The 16628-nt window shown below is 45.1% G+C and overlaps 1 protein-coding gene across 22 annotated transcripts in view; it reads right to left on the bottom strand.

Moving 5' to 3' along the window:
* Positions 1-16628, bottom strand: part of LOC119844474 (ABI family member 3 binding protein) — a 411236-nt gene that overhangs the window by 14783 nt on the left and 379825 nt on the right. For all 22 annotated transcript variants that reach the window (XM_043511028.1, XM_043511059.1, XM_043511093.1 and 19 more), the window contains one exon: positions 1416-1495. In XM_043511028.1, the coding sequence (XP_043366963.1) occupies positions 1416-1495 (80 nt within the window). The remainder of the gene's footprint in view (positions 1-1415; positions 1496-16628) is intronic.

Below are 16628 nucleotides of genomic sequence, written 5' to 3'. Positions count from 1 at the left end.
ATTTTGTAATTGGCTTCTAGAGAAGCTGGATCTTGAATGGATAGTGCAGTGCCATACTGAGTGATTCTTTCTGTTCCCCATAGCCAAGTTAGGTGGGACTATGCTTAGGGTGACCAGACAGCAAATATAAAAAATCAGGATGGGGGTAGGGCTGTAATCATAGAATATCAGGGTTGGAAGGGACCTCAGGAGGTCATCTAGTCCAACCCCCTGCTCAAAGCAGGACCAATCCCCAATTTTTGCACCAAATCCCTAAATGGCCTCCTCAAGGATTGAACTCACAACCCTGGGTTTAGCAGGCCAATGCACAAACTACTGAGCTATCCCTCCCCCCCATAGCCTATATAAGAAAAAGCCCCCAAAATCAGGACTGTCCCTATGAAATTGGGACATCTGGTCACCCTAACTTTGCTTATTGCACCATTTTAAACACATGACAAAGCTCCAAATAGCACGCTAGCTTCCAGATGCATTAGATAGATGCATATTTTTGAGGGCCCTATACCAATCTGCTAAATGAGTAATCCTTAATTTTAAAGAATATATTTCCTGTGCTCACATTGACCCTATTCCACTAAGTGTCAATGCAGTGGGTAAAACACTGGATTAGGGCCCAGGACATCTAGATTCTATTCTCAGATCTGCCAGTGACCTGCTGGATGATTTGGGGCAAGTCACTTCATCACTCTGTGCTTCTGTTTCCATTCCTGCAACAAGTGTGTCTTGTTTATGTAGACTGTAACCCCCTCAGGGCAGTGACTGTCTCTCTCTAGGTATCTATCTGTTTACACACACATACAGTGCCTACCACATAGGGACTCTGATCTCGGTTAAGCCCCAAGGCACTATCGTGATACAAACAGTAATAAAATTAAAACAATCCTATATTGCAGACAGTGGGAAAAGCATGGGCAACAAAGTAAAATTGCAGAAGTGTGCCATGTGTGTAAATCCGTTATATATCACTGTGTGCAAAGGCCTGTCTGTTTGCAGAGCTATCTGATAGAGGGATACGAACATAAACGTGGATTTACTATAACAAAGCTCTGGATTTAAGATGCCACACTACCCATTAAAAAAAATCCCTGGATTCAGTGTAAGCCTTTGTATACCTTCCATAGTTAAACCACAACTCTCTCCTGTGTCCATAAAGGAGTATGGGAATTTGTCATTTACATATGGGGAGGCAGAGACACAGGGTGAAGTAAAGTGAAATGCCCAGGGCCACCCAGCAGGTCAGTGGCAGAGCAGGAAGGGAATCCAGGTTTCCTGAGTCTGAGTCCAGTGCCCTATACACTAGGCTATACTGCATCCATAATCAAAAACACATAAGGGTCAAGTTTACATCGTCTTTTTGGGTGAATGCATTGTCATGGTTTTCACTGATAAACTGATACATCTGTTGAAGCTCTTACCTGATTCAGTATTAAATGGGACCTTATTGCTGCTTGGACCTTCACCGAGAGGGTTTCTGGGTTTCACCTGGAATTCATAACTGGAGAAGAAAATTAGAAACAAACACACACTGTATTCTTGATTGTCATGGTTAAGCAAACCACCCATGCAGACACCCTCTCTGACGCTACTGGCTTCCTGGACAAGCATAAAGTATCAAGCTTCTTACACTGAAAACAGTTAAGACACACTGCTCCTAATAATGTAAGACCCCTCTGTCTATGCATAGCGAGCTTGCATGCAGGTCCTTACTGTTTGTTTTAATGCTCCAGTGGTACCTTATCCTGTTGTTAATGCTGGCAGGGGAGCAAGTAATGTATGTCTTTTAGGAGGTGGGACTGGCAAAAGATCCAACTGTCTGAATGCACCTCAGTGCGATATATAGTCCTTTAACAACAACAATGCACCTCACTTGGGGATGTCTTTCTCTTATCCTTCCCCACAGCAATATTTTATGGCGTAGTCCTAAACACCAATATTTCCTGAACTCTCCCCACCACCCCCCGAGTGGGGTTGCTACCTCTGGGATGCAAAAGCCAGGACATATGGGATAATCCTGAGCCCACAGAACTGGACAGCTGGCAGCATGTACTGAGCTCTGTTACCGATTTCCTAGGACAGCTACCTCAAAAAAGGGACAATCCTGGGGAAACCTGGACAGGTGGCAGCTCTAGTTGGGACCAAGGCAGAACGCAGGAAAAGTAAAACAAAGTAGAAAAGCAAGAATAATCCCAGTCACACTGCACTGTTGAGGTCCCTCCTCTGGCTTTGTTGCCTATGTGGCTTTGCAGAAAGCAAAGACCTGCTCCCATCCTCACAACTCAAATCTAGGAGGCTGAACAATTGCTGCCAATTCCCTACTGTTACCGCCTGGGGAGAGCCCTGCTTCTCATTCCTCTTCTCCTTAACGGTGCTCAGGGCCCCTGCCATGTGTGGCTTTCTTATTCTGCTGCTGTGCTGTGAGGAGAGGTGGCCAGAGCAGTACAGCCCGGGCTGCTACCTGGTGCCGAGTGGCTCCTGTACACCTCGTACATGGCTGAGCCAAACGTGGTCACTCCACTCAATGCTGTTTCCCAAATCCCCTCCTCTCCTACACTGATGGCTTTTCGTGTGTGATGCACCCATGCTAATGGATGCAGTCTGAGGTACTGAACTAGCAATATGGGTAAGAATATCAATGTCGGTGCACGTGTTTTTTCCCCACCACCCACACAGCCAAGCACTGACATAAAAACCACTCAGAATTGGTATATTATAAGATACCATCACCTGCCGATATTAACAACTATAGCACAACTATAATGTACACCTCCCTGGTGATCTGCATGCTTCGGAGCAACAGAAAATTGCACACTTTGCTGATGTTACTGTACAAAGGCTCCTGTTCATGTTCTTTTTACTTCTTTCTGTTCCAGTTTCAGGTTATGTATCAGTTCCTTCCCTTGAACTGACGACTGTCAGCTTGTGCCTGTCATGCAAACGTGAAAGCTACCTCATTCACTGAGGCCTTTGAGACACATACAGCTCCTGTTGTTTTTTTGGTTTTTTAAATTATTGTAAGGAATGTAGTTGAGAAAAAGAGAAGATACAGAGGTAATTTCCCCAAAGTCTCTAACACTCAAAATCCTTTGTGGTTCACTTTCCAGCAGCAGCTTTCCAGGAGCTCTAGGCAGTGTGGGGAGTGTACAGAAAAACAATAGTTTATTCTTTTCCTCATTATCATTATTTGTATTACAGGAAAGCCTAGAGGACTTATTCTGGGGTCACAGCAAGAAAGATCCCCTGCTTTGGGGGGTGTGAGAAACCCTGACATAAATAAGTAGTAGGCAACCGAGTACATTTTAAATTAGCCATTAACGCAAAACAATGGACACATTTTCAAAACAATGAGCAGGCATTTAGGTTATTTTCTATCTTGAATGTTATATTGGACAATTAAATATTCCCGTTGATTCACAAAGAATCACTTATTAATGGAAGGGGTGCTTGGTGAATTTATCACAGTGCTATGAAATGGAGCTGCAAGAAACTGCTTCCCAAGCAACAAATTTCCAAGAGATCAAATGATCTGAAGAGACAAAATTTAAAAAACATGCCACTATTCCCATGCTTTGGTTGCCAACACTCCATTTAAAAGTTCCCCACAAAGAGGTTGAATAGTTTAATCCAAACTGTGGAATTTCCAAACTGTTTCTTGGTCTCTGAAGACCTGAGCAGCATGCCGATTACTCTCGGTAGGTTCTTTATGGCCAAATACCAAAGGACAGTCTCCCACAGCTACTTGGTAGGATCATTTTTATTTCAAAGTTTAATGCATAAAACTAACGATTGCCTCAATTTTTGTAAATCTTCACACAAAACAGAAATACTTGCAAGTGTTCTCATAATGGGCAAATATTTTGTAAATGAGGTGTCTACATTTATAAGCGTAACCATGGGTTCATTATTTTTATGTTAAAGGCCTATCTAATCTAATTTAAATATTTATTGCATGCTCAGCATTGTGGGTATCCAAGCTGCTTTAAGGACACTTTAAATAAGCCATATGATGTTTAAATGCAGAAAATCTACCTTGGGGGAGGGAATTTTTTCATCTTATAAAAAAAAGTAAAGGTTCCTTCTCTACCACAGAATCTCTAGTGTAAAAACTCCGAAGCAGAAGCGAGGAGAGTGTATGTCCAAGCAGAGCATCTGATGCCAAGTATTTCTCTATGGCATAGTGCTGTGTGAGGCTGATGGAGAACTCGTCCACTTTGTGGTGGAATGCTGTGATCGCCGCAAGGTGCGCTCTAATGGAGCTCATTGAGAGACCCAATTTCTTGAATTCCAGTATGTAACCCAAGACCATTGGTGAAGAAGAGGTAGTTGCCATTATTTGCCTATTCTGCCACCATGTACGGAATCTCTTCCATTTGTAGAAGTAGCTACGTATATCGTGTAGTAGGCCTTTTGCTATTTAAAAGAATGTCCCTTACCTCCTCTGAACAAGTCATTTCACTATCACGGAACCATGGAGTAGCCATGCCTTCAGGTGGAGTCTTGCTAGGTTCGGATGGTAGACATGGCCTGTATCCTGAGACAGGAAATGAGGTACAAGTGGAAGAACGTGTGTTGGGCACAACTATCTTCAGGAGGTAACAAAACTACCTTTGTCTGGGCCACGTGGGGGCTACCTCTAGAATTGCTGGTCCTTATCTTGTGCATGACCATGACTAGGAGAGGAGTTGGAGGAAAAAAAGTGTACAGTAGATATGTATCCCATTTGAGGAGAAAAACATTGCTGAGAGATTGGGATCCCAGTCCTGCTCTGGAGCAGTGCTGAGAGATCGGGATTCTGGTCCTGCTCTGGAGCAGAAGTATGGGCATTTGGCATTCTGGTTTGTTGCAAAGAGGTCTATAGTTGGGAAGCCCCAGTGTCTGAATACGTTCTGCAGTACCCTGCTGTTCATTTCCCACTTGTGGTCCCAGGAAAATTTTCTGCTCAGTGCATCTGCTGTGGTGCTTTGGCAGGTAGGAGGCTGAGATGTTGCAGCAGATGCAACAATTCCATAGTCACATAGTTTCTGTGCATAGGGAGTGTGACCGTGCCCTTCCTTGGGGGGTTATGAAAAGCATACAAGCAGCACTGTCCATCAGCACTTTTATAGCCTTGTCCCTGATCATGGGTAGGAAGTGTAAGCATGCATTTCGGACTGCCTGCAGTTCCAGTAAGTTTATGCGTAATGTTGATTCCAATGGGACTAGCAGCCTTGAATTATGTGATTGTTCAGGTGTGCCCCCCAAACTAGCAATGAGGCATCTGTTTTATCACCAAGTGTGTGTGTGTGGGGGAGGGTCTGTGCAAAGAGAACTCCCGTGCAAACATTGTGTCTCTGAATCCACAAAAGCAGAGAATTTTTTTTACTTTGCTTGACATCGTAAGATGCTTGTTTATACTGCGTCTGTGCAGAATATGTATTGTCCTGAGCCAGCCTGGCAGGCATCACATGTGCAGTCTGCTGTGCTTTATGACAAGTGCTGTTGCTGACATATGGCCTAACAGTGGGAGGCACGTCCTAGCTGATGTTTGTGGGCTGGCTTGCATTGTAGCGATTAGGTTGACTAGAATGGTAAACCTGTGCTGGGGCAGAGAGGTGTGGCTTCCAGAGCGTCGAGGTAGGACCCGATGGACTCTGCACGAGTGGGAACATTGATTTTTGTTTATCTGTAGACCCAGCTGTATGAAAAGACCTACTGTCTTCTGAGTAGCTTCTAGGGCCCCTTCTCATGTTGAAGCTTTGAGTAGGGGGAACGTTATGACCCCTTGTCTGCATAGGTGAGCCACAACCACCGCAAGGACTACCTGTGGAGCCGAAGACAAGCCAAAAGGAAGTACTTTGTATTGATAATGATCTGTGCTGAGAACAGATCTGAGAAACCTCCTGTGTGAAGGATGTATCGATATGTGGAAATATGCGCTATGGAGGTTGAGAGTGAGAAACAGTCCCCTCATTCTAATGCTGGATTTATTGTTGCAAGTGTGACCATCCTGAATCACTGGATCTTCACAAATTTGTTGAGTCTTCTTAAATTAAAATGGGTCTCCATCCTCTGTTTTTTTTCTGGGTTAGAAACTAATGGGAGTAGAAATGCTTTCCCCTGTGTTGTGTTGGTACTGGTTTTCATGTGTCCACAAGTATGAGGTGGTTTACCTCCTGTCGTGGTAGGTGTTCGTGAGAAGGGTCCCTGAAGAGGGATAGGGAGGGATGGTGTGTAGGAGGGATGGAATTAAATTGAATGAAATAACCAGTCTCGATAATCTCTAGTACCCATTTGTCTGTTGTGATGTTTCACCACACTGGGTGGAATGGAGTCAGATGGTCTCCGAATGGGTGGATGGTGTCGGATGGTTCCAGCAATAGAAGATGTCCTTGACCAAACTCTCAAAACTGTCGTTTAGTGGGTGGTTGTTGGGATGTCGAGGGCTGAGAAGGGAGTGGTCTCTAGTGCAGGGGTGGACAAACTTTTTGGCCCAAGGGCCACATTGGGGTTGCAAAACGGTATGGAGGGCCGGGTAGAGAAGGCTGTGCGTTCCCAAACAGCCTGGCCCCTGGCCCCTATCTGCCCCCTCCCACTTTCCATCCTCTTCAGAACCCTCAAACCATCCAACCCCCCCTGCTCCTTGTCCTCTGACCGCCCCTTCCCAGGACTCCCTGCCCCTAACCACCTGCCCGGGACCCCACCCCCTATCCAACCACCCCTGCTCCCTGTCCCCTGACTACCCCACCCCTATTCACACCCCTGCCCCGACAGGCCCCCTGGGACCCCTGACCCATCAACCTCCCCCCCCAGGACCCCCGTCACTAACTGCCCCTCAAGGACCCCACCCCCTAACCAAACCCCACCCTACTTCCTGTCTCCTGACCACCACCCCCCGAACCTCCGCCCCATCCAACCGCCCCCTGTCTGACCCCTGGGACCTCCTGCCCCTTTCCCAATCCCCCCCCTTACCTTGCTGCTCAGAGCAGCAGGACAGGCTTATCTGAAAGCCTGGGAGGTGAGCGGGTGCAAGCCGCGCTCCCTGTGTGGTGGCATCACTATCAGGGATGGGAGACAGCCGGGGGAAGGGCCGGGGGCAAGCATCCCCAGCCGGGAACTCAGAGGCCGGGCAGGACAGTCCCACGGGCCGGATTTGGCACGCAGGCCATAGTTTGCCCACCTCTGGTCTAGTGGATCTCTACATTTGCAGGTCATATTGCCTCTGAGGTTGGGTTCAGGGCGCAGATCTTGTTCTATGCACTGAATAATACATGCCCTGTTCCTTCTTTTGAGTAGGTGAGTAAATATCCAAGGATCTCAGCGGTGCCCTAGAGTTTTTTTTAGTGTGTGAAGCGACTCATCCATCTTAGCTGTGAACAGCTTCAGGCCCTCAAACGGGAGATCCTTGATGGCAGATTGTACCTGGTTAGGAAAACCAGGAAGCTTGTAACATGACTATGGATGTGGTGATGGAACGTGCCAGCATGTCTGCCAAGTTCAGTGAGGCTTGTAAGACCATTCGAGCATGAAGGTGGCCCTCTGAGATGGTTCCTTTGAATTGCTTTTTTTTGTCCTCATGGAAATAATCAATACATTCAGACAGTTTTGAATAATTTGTGTGATTATATTTGACCATCAGTGCCTTGTAATTAGCGATCTTGAGATGTAGGTTCGCTGAAGAGGAAAACGTATGCCCAAAAAGATCCAATCTCTTCTAGTGCCTGTCATATGGCATGGAACTGAAATGGTGTTGTCTGCCCTGCTTATTCATGACCTCTACCACCGAAGAGTTTGGTGTAGGGTGTGAAAATAGAAATTCCATCCCTTTGGAAAAAAAACATAGTATTTTTTTTAATCCGCTCTTTTGCAGGTGAGTGGAATTGTTGCTGGGATGTACCAGATGGTTTTGGCTGGGTCCACAAGAGCCTCATTTATTGGGAGGGCAATCTTGGAGGAGGCTGAAGTCTGGAGGATGTCCAGTAACTTGTCTTGGGACTCCACAACTTCTTCCAGCAGTATATATTCAGGGAATCCGCGATCCTCTTAAATAGTTACAGGAACTGTTTAAAGTTATCCCCCATCATGTGTGGTGGGGGCATGATAGCTTCATCTGTGGAGAAGGATGAAAAATTGGCAGCTGGTGTGACTTCCTGATCCGAAGTCTCCTCCAGTTCCTCCACTGCCTCTTCTGGAGGTTCAGAGGGTCCAGGTGCAGAAGGTGATGGGGAGTACTTCGACCTCTCCGTCTGTGGACTGGGAAAGTTAGGGTAGCGTTGGTGCTCTGCAGCCATAGGTCCCAGTAAGGCCACAGTGTTGGAAATGACATAGGTGGCGGCATCCATGGGCGTCTGTACCATCCTTGAGTTTCAGGTCTGGGGTGGTATTCATGGTGCTCTGGTGATCCTGGTCTAGTAGCTGTGTGAATAGGCAGGAGTGATGGGAGGAGTAGATTTCCCCTTCATCATCATCATCCTTGTTGCTGGATAAAGGAGGAGCTGATCTGGGTGGTGTGGTAAGTTGGCTCGGTACTGAGTGTGCCGGAGTAAGGTCGGTCTCAAGGATTGGAGATTCTGGTGCCGAGAAGACCAGAAGATCTTTATGGCGGAGAAACTGCTCGGTTATCGAGAGCATCAGTACGAAGGAGGATACTGTTGGTGGTACCAATACCTTTACTGAAATTGTCAGTGCTGAGAGTCGTGCACTATGTGCTGTGGAGGCCAGAGACTGTAGCGCTGCCGAGCTGCTCGGTGCCATATGTTTGAGTGGCTGCATCGGTACCGAGGTAGGGATCGTAGATTTCTCTTTTTAGATTTTTTCTGAGCCAGCCTGCTTAGGTTCATTTGCTTGCACGGTACCGGATAGTCCCAGTACCTCAGTGGTGGATGGCCTTGGTGCAGTCGGTACCGATGTGGTCTGACAGGTCAGAGAATGTCTCTTTTTGGCAGGTTCCCAACACGGTGAGGTCAGAGCCTCTCTCTTTGTCGCCTTTTTGGGGGAGTGCTCCTTCCTCTGAGAGGGTGGTGGGGAACCTCTTTCAGATGCTGCTGTTGGAGACCGTTGCCCAGGAGGGGCCCGTGATCCAGGATCAGAGACCGGATGCAGAGACTTCTCCATCATGAGGAGTTTTAGCTGTAGATCTTTCACCTTCCTGGCACGGGCTTTCAAAATGTGGCAGTAGGAGCACTTTTGTGGAATGTGCATTTTGCCAAGGCAGTGGACACACTGAATGCCAATACGAGCCCGGGATTGATGACTGGCAAGTGACACAAAGTTTAAAACCCGGGGAACTGGGCATGCCCCTTAGATTAGGGCTTCTCCCGTGAGGGAGGGTAATTATACTACGCTAAGGAGTATACTAATAAAAAAATTCTTAGGAGTTTGTTTCAGTTAAGAAAAGAAAAATAAATGGGGAAGAGTTAACTGAACTGGATTATAATTGGGTTATAAACTTTGTGTTCTGTCTCAAGCTGAGAGCGGCAGACAAGGAACTGAGGGGGGTTGGTCACACAGCACTATGTAACGCCAGAAACGGCTTGAGATGGGGACAGCGTATGTGTGACCCAACCAGGTACTGCTACTAAAAATCTCCGATTACATTTGGCACAGATTCACGCAAAGTGGAGCACCCAAAGGAACACTCCCTGAAGAAGAACTCTTGGTGTAGACTGACACTTTTGGTGAAATAGCAGGAATTATTCAGAGTGGAACAATTCCCGCCTTCCCTATGGCACATGATATCTATTCCTATTTTACTAATTCATTGTGTGTATTGAAGGAAAGTTGAGTTTGTGGTAACAACAGTTCTAAGCTCTTAAATAAATTTTTTCTTCTGTAGATCACAAAGCACTTCTATGGAAGATAAGGATCATTATCCCCACTTTACAGAGGGAGAAATAGAAGCTCAGAGTGGTGAAGTGACTTGCCCAAAGTCAAATACAGCAGGTTAGTTGCACAGCTAAGAACAGAGCTCAAATTTCCTGACTTCCAAATCCCCTGAAGGGCAGGCTCTGTACTGACATCCTGGGATTCACTAGTGAATAAAAAACACATCATGATTCATGCTATGATTTTGGCATGGAAATTTTTAGTAAATTTCATGGCAGGAGTGCAGGGAAAAATAAGTCAGGGAAAGGTCACCAAATAATGTAGTTTTTTCTATATCAACATACCCAAGAATATAGTGGGGGTGCTGAAAGGTGAGGTATGGAGGGTAGTTGGAGAATGAGCTCACCTTGCATTAACCCTGCACTGGCAGCTTCTGTCCCACAGGGCTGGGCCTGGCTCCCTGTAGCTGGAGGAACGGGCAGGACAACCCTAGGTGGCACTTGACCCCATGTGCCAGGTTGCAATGCTGCTCAGTTTGTGGGGCTAATCAAACAGCCATTTCCAACAGTTCACACACTATTCAAATTCACAATTTCTGTGACCTCTGTAACAAAATCATAGCCCTAATCATGACCAGCAGCATCGGTAGAGATCCCTGATCATCAGGAGGAGACCATTTATCAGAGCCACCTGTGTGGTCTCTATGCCATTCCCAGGGTATATGCCAAACTCACAAAGGTCAAGGAGACTTGAGGCAGCCAGATACCACAAGAGTTCTCCAACAGCAGCCTTCTCAACAAACTTAACCAGGAATGGGATGCAGATCTTGGATGATAGCTGTCCAGACTGTCAGCATTTAAGTGGCGTAATAGGAAATAAAATTAAAAAGTATCACCAGCAAAATATATAAATAATTATTTTAAAAAGTAAATATAGATCAGGTTTTGCTATGCATTTCCAAAGGATGAATATAGCAGAGGGAAGGATTCTGGTGTTTCTGTGGCTATGGTCTTGTTCCATTACTAAGGACTAGATTCTGCATGGCCTTTTAGTAGGTGCATAATGGGGGACAGAGGACACTAGAGCCTATTGTCTCTTTGCACAGCTCATGTAAAAGTCAGGTGGAGTTGCAGTCCCTGTGTTCAGAGGAGCAAGGGGATTGCCCCCTTCCTAGCCCTGGATGGTGTGGAGGCAAAAACACAAGATGCTCCAAAAAAGACAAGGGAATGGAGAGGACTATGTCTCCACCCTTTAAACACTGGCCAGCAGAGCCTGCCAGCCATGCACAAGCTGTATGCAACAAAAGGCTGCTGCAGCAGCAGGCACACAGGCTTGTTATGTTTGGGAGTTCTAGGAGTCTGTCTCCGGGAGACACAGTATCCCAGGGCATAGTGGGTATGCAGCTCTATGCACATGCAACAGCACAAGCTGGTGATTTGGGGATTTTGTTGCCTACTTAACAAGCTGCATGATAGAAGAACAGTTTAGGCATGCTGAAACCTTGTCTATACACACACACATGCACTGGGCCAAACTGGTGCAAACACTGATGTGGATACTTATTACCTTTTAAGAGTGGCTTAAACCAGTGGTTCCCCAACTTTTTGGGCTCAGGACCCATCTGTAAATGTTTATGGCCTGTCACAACCCAGTAAATAGTTTGGGGTGTGTGTGTGGAGGTTCTGGGGTGGTTTCAATGAGATCCTGCCCCCTGAGAGGAGAGGGGGGGCGGGGTCCTGCTCGGCACTCACCCCACAGTGGTGGCTCCTGCAGCTCCTGTGCCATGGGGCTGGCTGGGCTTGGCTCTCAGCTCTGTAACTTCTGGGCCAGCAGCACTGCTCAGGTTTGGCTCCATCCCCAACTGGACCAAATTTGTGTGAGTGGAGTTGTGACCTGGCTCATGGGGTTGCAGGGCCATTCACTCAAATTCGGCCTACCTGGGCTCCCGTCCTGATGACGGCTGGGCCAAACCTGAGTGGCACTGGGATCTCAAAGGATGCAGTGTCTGGAGCTGGGAGGCGAGCCCAGCCAGCCCCTTGGGACAGGAGCTGCCACGCGACCCTTTGAAACCTTCTGGTGACCCAATTTTGGATCCCAAGTCAGAAGTTGAGAAACCCTGGCTTAAACTGAACTAAGAGTGTCTATATAGCCTTTTGCACCTGTGTAAAACAATACCTGAAGTAAACTGGTACAATTCTGCATGTAGACAAATCCCTTTGATTTATTCTTTTTAGATTAAAGGAAATGGCTATGTTGTGAGAGAATTAAGTGGACAAAGTGAAGAATGATTTAGTAATGTGCATCATCAATCCAAGTTTATAACTTAAAAGCTGCAAAAGTCTTTCCCTTGATTTACAGGGCAGCAGCATGGTAATAACTGAAGCATATCCATATGTTTCTTGAAAGTTTGGATATAAAACAGTGTATTTTATTTATATGTATTTTATTATATGATGGGTCAAGTCCATGAAAATTTCCCATTAGAGCCAAATCACATATTTTTCACTAGTTATACAATACATCATGGTTTGCTATTTAAGCCAACTGTGCTGATCTATATTTTAAGAAGATATTGCTGCATGAGGTATTTTATTAATGGAATAATCAACCACACTGATCCTAAGTACACCAAAGCATTCTATGTGGCCACTTTTAGTGTATGAAATGTAGGTGATATGTAGCTGAAATGTGATATGTAGGTGATAAACATTTTATTTTATTCATATTGGATTTGTAGCACACTATTTTTGTTACATTTTGCAGACTTCGAGCAGACAAGATAAAAACATTTATATTTCAAATGGCAATAGAGCACTAGACACTTTTTTGACTAACAACTAAAGGCAGAAGCAGAAGTTTAACAAGAAGTTTAATGAACATAAATTAATTATTTGGATTACAGTACCTCCTAGAGCCCCCATACGTCTTAGGCATTGTAGAAACAGATATAAGCTCACAGCTACAAGGCTTAGAAGGATGGAATGCTCTGCTTCCCTCACAGGAGAAAGTGTAGCTTAGTTAATATAGTGTTGCATTATTTGGAGTTTGTGTTCTGGTTTTCTGAAGGACAATCGTTTGTTACTGTAACTGGAGTTACGAATGGGCACATGAATTGCGCAAGCTATACCCCATAGAAAGTTAGTTACCCTGAATGGACATAGAGTGGACTCTGGCTGGGCTGGGAGTTGAGGAGCTCAATAAATGGAGCTAAGGAGATTTATCTAGGATGCCTGATCCAGAAATTCCAAGCTCTGCATAGAGCTGATTCTGTGGAGTGGGACTAGGTTGGACAGGACAGCAACTGAGTAAGTGGAGAGGTCTTTCTGACCAGCTGCAGGATGGAGCAGAACCCGATGGCGTAGGCTTTGTTGAACTAAAGCAGACAGGAGAGCTGCCCCCACACCCAGTTGACTTCCAACAAGTCTATCTGGATTCATGATAGGGTTTAGATGGGTACGGGTTGTTTTGTGAATAAGAGTTATGGGTGTCACCCAGCCAGGTAATTAATACCTAGGACTTTGGGGTTGGCCATACACCTGAAATACTGGTTGGGTTTTGTCAGTTTTGAATTTTTTAGGTGAATATATGGTTATTGTGATGCATTAGTTACTACTGTGAATGACACCTGGCAGAATGGTTACATACCTGCCCTGAAGCACTCAGTTTGAATAATAGGACCCATCATATCCATAAGTTCCATAACTAGAACAGAAACTGAAGACTGTAAACATTTTAGAGGAAATCTAAATGTCTCCATTTCCCAGGTCTTGTGACAGGCATTTCAAAAAAGTATCTAGGCAAGAAGCATCTCTGCCTTCTCCCTTGGCTGCTTCCAATCAGGAGGCAACGTCAGTGGCAGAAGCACAAGAACCAGCAGCCACCTTTGGGGCACAGGATAGTAACTACTGATTAACAGCATATTGCACACTAGTGGGAGAAGGAAAATGTTTGGCCAAGAACAAACAGTGGGAGAGAGGCATCAAACCATACTGTACTCTAAAGCGCTCACATGGTGTTTTAATAAATGTCCACATAGCCACACATCAGTTTTTAAGGTTGCAGGTAAAAGATCTCAGAAGTGACTATTCTATGTATATAAATAAAATGGATGTAAAAATGATCAAGTGCTCTCTGCTACTTTACTGATTTCTACACAACACAAAAAAACCCCAAAGGGATTAAGAGACTACATAAGCCAGTGTTTAGCAAGATAAATAGGAAACCTATATAATGATTATCCCATACCTACATCTTAGCCAGTTTGATGTTCATAAGAAGCTGCAGTCTATATTCCATCTCATATACACTGCCCAAAACTCCTCAACTAACCAATATAAACAGCAGCTTAAAGCAACCTTTGACTCCAGCCTCTGTCGGAATGTCATTCCATAGGCTCTGGAAAGAACAGCCCTCAGAAATCCATCCAAACCACAGAGGACAATAAAAGTACTAGTGCAGATTAAATTTCTATTTATTTAATTACTGTATGGACTATTTTTTCCATAGGAAATTGCTATGCCACATGAAACTTTGGCAAGCAAAGGAAATTCTATCGTTTTCCAAATCATGCAAAAGGAGAAAAATGTAAGATCACAGAACTGAAAAGGTGAAACTAAACAGAGCTTTTCAGTGTAGTATTATCACTTGGACTGCCATCCTACCAGTGGCAGATTAGCTACTGAGCTAACAGGGCCCCGGCCCCACTCCCCCACGAGAGCAGCACTGGGCAGGTGGGGGAAGCCCCCGTGCCCTGACCCTGCTCCCCAGCACGAGCGCCAGGGAGGATTGCAGGCAGGAGGGATGGCCCCCCACTTGCTCTGGGCCAGGGCCCCACAAAAACTGTAATCCGCCTCTGCATCCTACAGTTTTCAAACAGAAAAGGAATCCTATGAAGTTCTCTTATCTAGTGGTATGTGCCTTCTGTCTTTCACTTACAAGTATGCATACTTAATATGCAAATTCTATTGTCAGCAGAACTAAAATAATATACAATACAAGGCCACTGCCTGCCTCCCACCTAAACCCACTGAGGCACAAGGCCCTTACGTGCCACTCTTCCTCAGACATATGGGCTGAGACAGAAAGAAAGACCATTTCCTGGGAGCCAAAAGGCACTGCCACAGAGATTTTGCTATCTCTCTGTTCACACAGACAGTCTGGTGGGGGAGAGAAATTGTTCCACAGCCTTCAGAGCTGTGGGATCCTAACATCAAGAGTGATGTAGAGGGGAGGACTTTCTTTTCAACATAGAGTCTTCCACTGTCCTCATGACTGTAGTACCTGAGCACCTTCCAACAATGTATTCTCCCAGGGGGAGAACTGTGTACACAGCATAAAGTTTTGTACTGGTAGGGTTTTTATTTTTGGTTTTGTTTTTTTTAAAATTGAAATGTCATGCTGCTGTGTGTTAAGTTAGAGAATGCAGGTTGAAGAAGTGTGCCTTGCACTCTGAGCAGAAGATGGTGAGGTTTGTGATTGTCCTCAGCTCCTGTGGGTGTTTGTTCCAGTTTCCCAACCAGACCCTGAGAAAGCTCTGTTTCCAGCACAGAACAATCTTCACCCTAACAGTAGAAATTTTCATGGCGTCTGAGAAGCAGAGTGGCTGACCATGGTTCCCATCCTGTGGCTTTAGGTGAAGTACTCTGTGGGTTGATGACGGTCACAGGACCACTTGTCCAGGGCTCCCATGTGGAGTGGGTAGAGAGGATGTTGAATGGTAATGGAGGACAGGAGAGGGGAGGAAGGTAGGATAGTGAGGTGGTTGGTTGGATAATTAAGGACATGCTGGAAAAGTTGGTAAGGAGCACTTTGCCCTAAAGAAAACCCTGTGGGTTGGGGGAGTTCTGTGCATACTGGGGAACGCATTTTTTAATAAGACTCATGCAAGTCAACTAACCCGTGTCTGCCTATTTCCCCATCTATTATTGTTGCTCTTGCTTGCGGAGTCATGTTGCCATGAGAGTGAGAGATCTGTGAGGCAGGGAATGTATTTTCCTATACGTTTGCCTACCACATTTGGGGCACTAGAGTAATGATAGCATAAGCAGGCAACTATGAACGAAAGGCTATAATATCACTGAAAGCTTCTAGCGATGTAATAAATGATGGATCTGAAGAATCATTTGCTAGGACCCTGAGGTAAAATTATAGCTTTAACTCAACATTTACCTTTTTTGTTTTATAACTGTATGCAAATATTGTATGCACATTCCCGCCTAATTTAACTGCTACCCGAATTTCCCCTGAACTGTTCGGCACATCTCTGATTCTAATAGGACAGCAGTGCAATCGTAACATTTTACTTTAACTTTTACAAAGTATATAACTTTGTATGGATAACTTTAACTTCTGTAAAGTTATATACTTTCTTACTGTTGCAAAGTTTCCTGGCCACTTATTGTGTGCTCTGTGAATTTATATTATTTGCATTTACAGCTATACAAATTAAGATAACAATGTGGGTGGGTATTCAAATCTCATTCTTCAGAGATTAAATATAATCACCTGAGGTAAAAGAGTAATTTTCCTTCCCAATGACAACATGGCTTAATTGGATAAGCATATTAATGGTGTTGATGGGTTTATCTTTCTTTTAGGTGCTGGCTACTGCCAAGGGCAAGAGACTAGATGGACCAAAGAGCTAATCTGGCATTAAAAAAAATCCCGTATTTCATTGCAGCTGCACTATAGTATATGGGACAGCAGAGCAATTGGTGTACACAAAGTTTCCTCGGTAGCAAACAAAAAGAAGATCTCACAAGAGGTTAAGATAACTACAACATTTTCCAAGTACATTAGACATAAGAGGCCAGAAGGGCCTCTATGGGCTG

The sequence above is a fragment of the Dermochelys coriacea genome, chromosome 1 (assembly GCF_009764565.3).
Source record: "Dermochelys coriacea isolate rDerCor1 chromosome 1, rDerCor1.pri.v4, whole genome shotgun sequence".
NCBI classification, from domain to species: domain Eukaryota; kingdom Metazoa; phylum Chordata; order Testudines; family Dermochelyidae; genus Dermochelys; species Dermochelys coriacea.
This window is presented reverse-complemented; position numbering and strand designations above follow the sequence as displayed.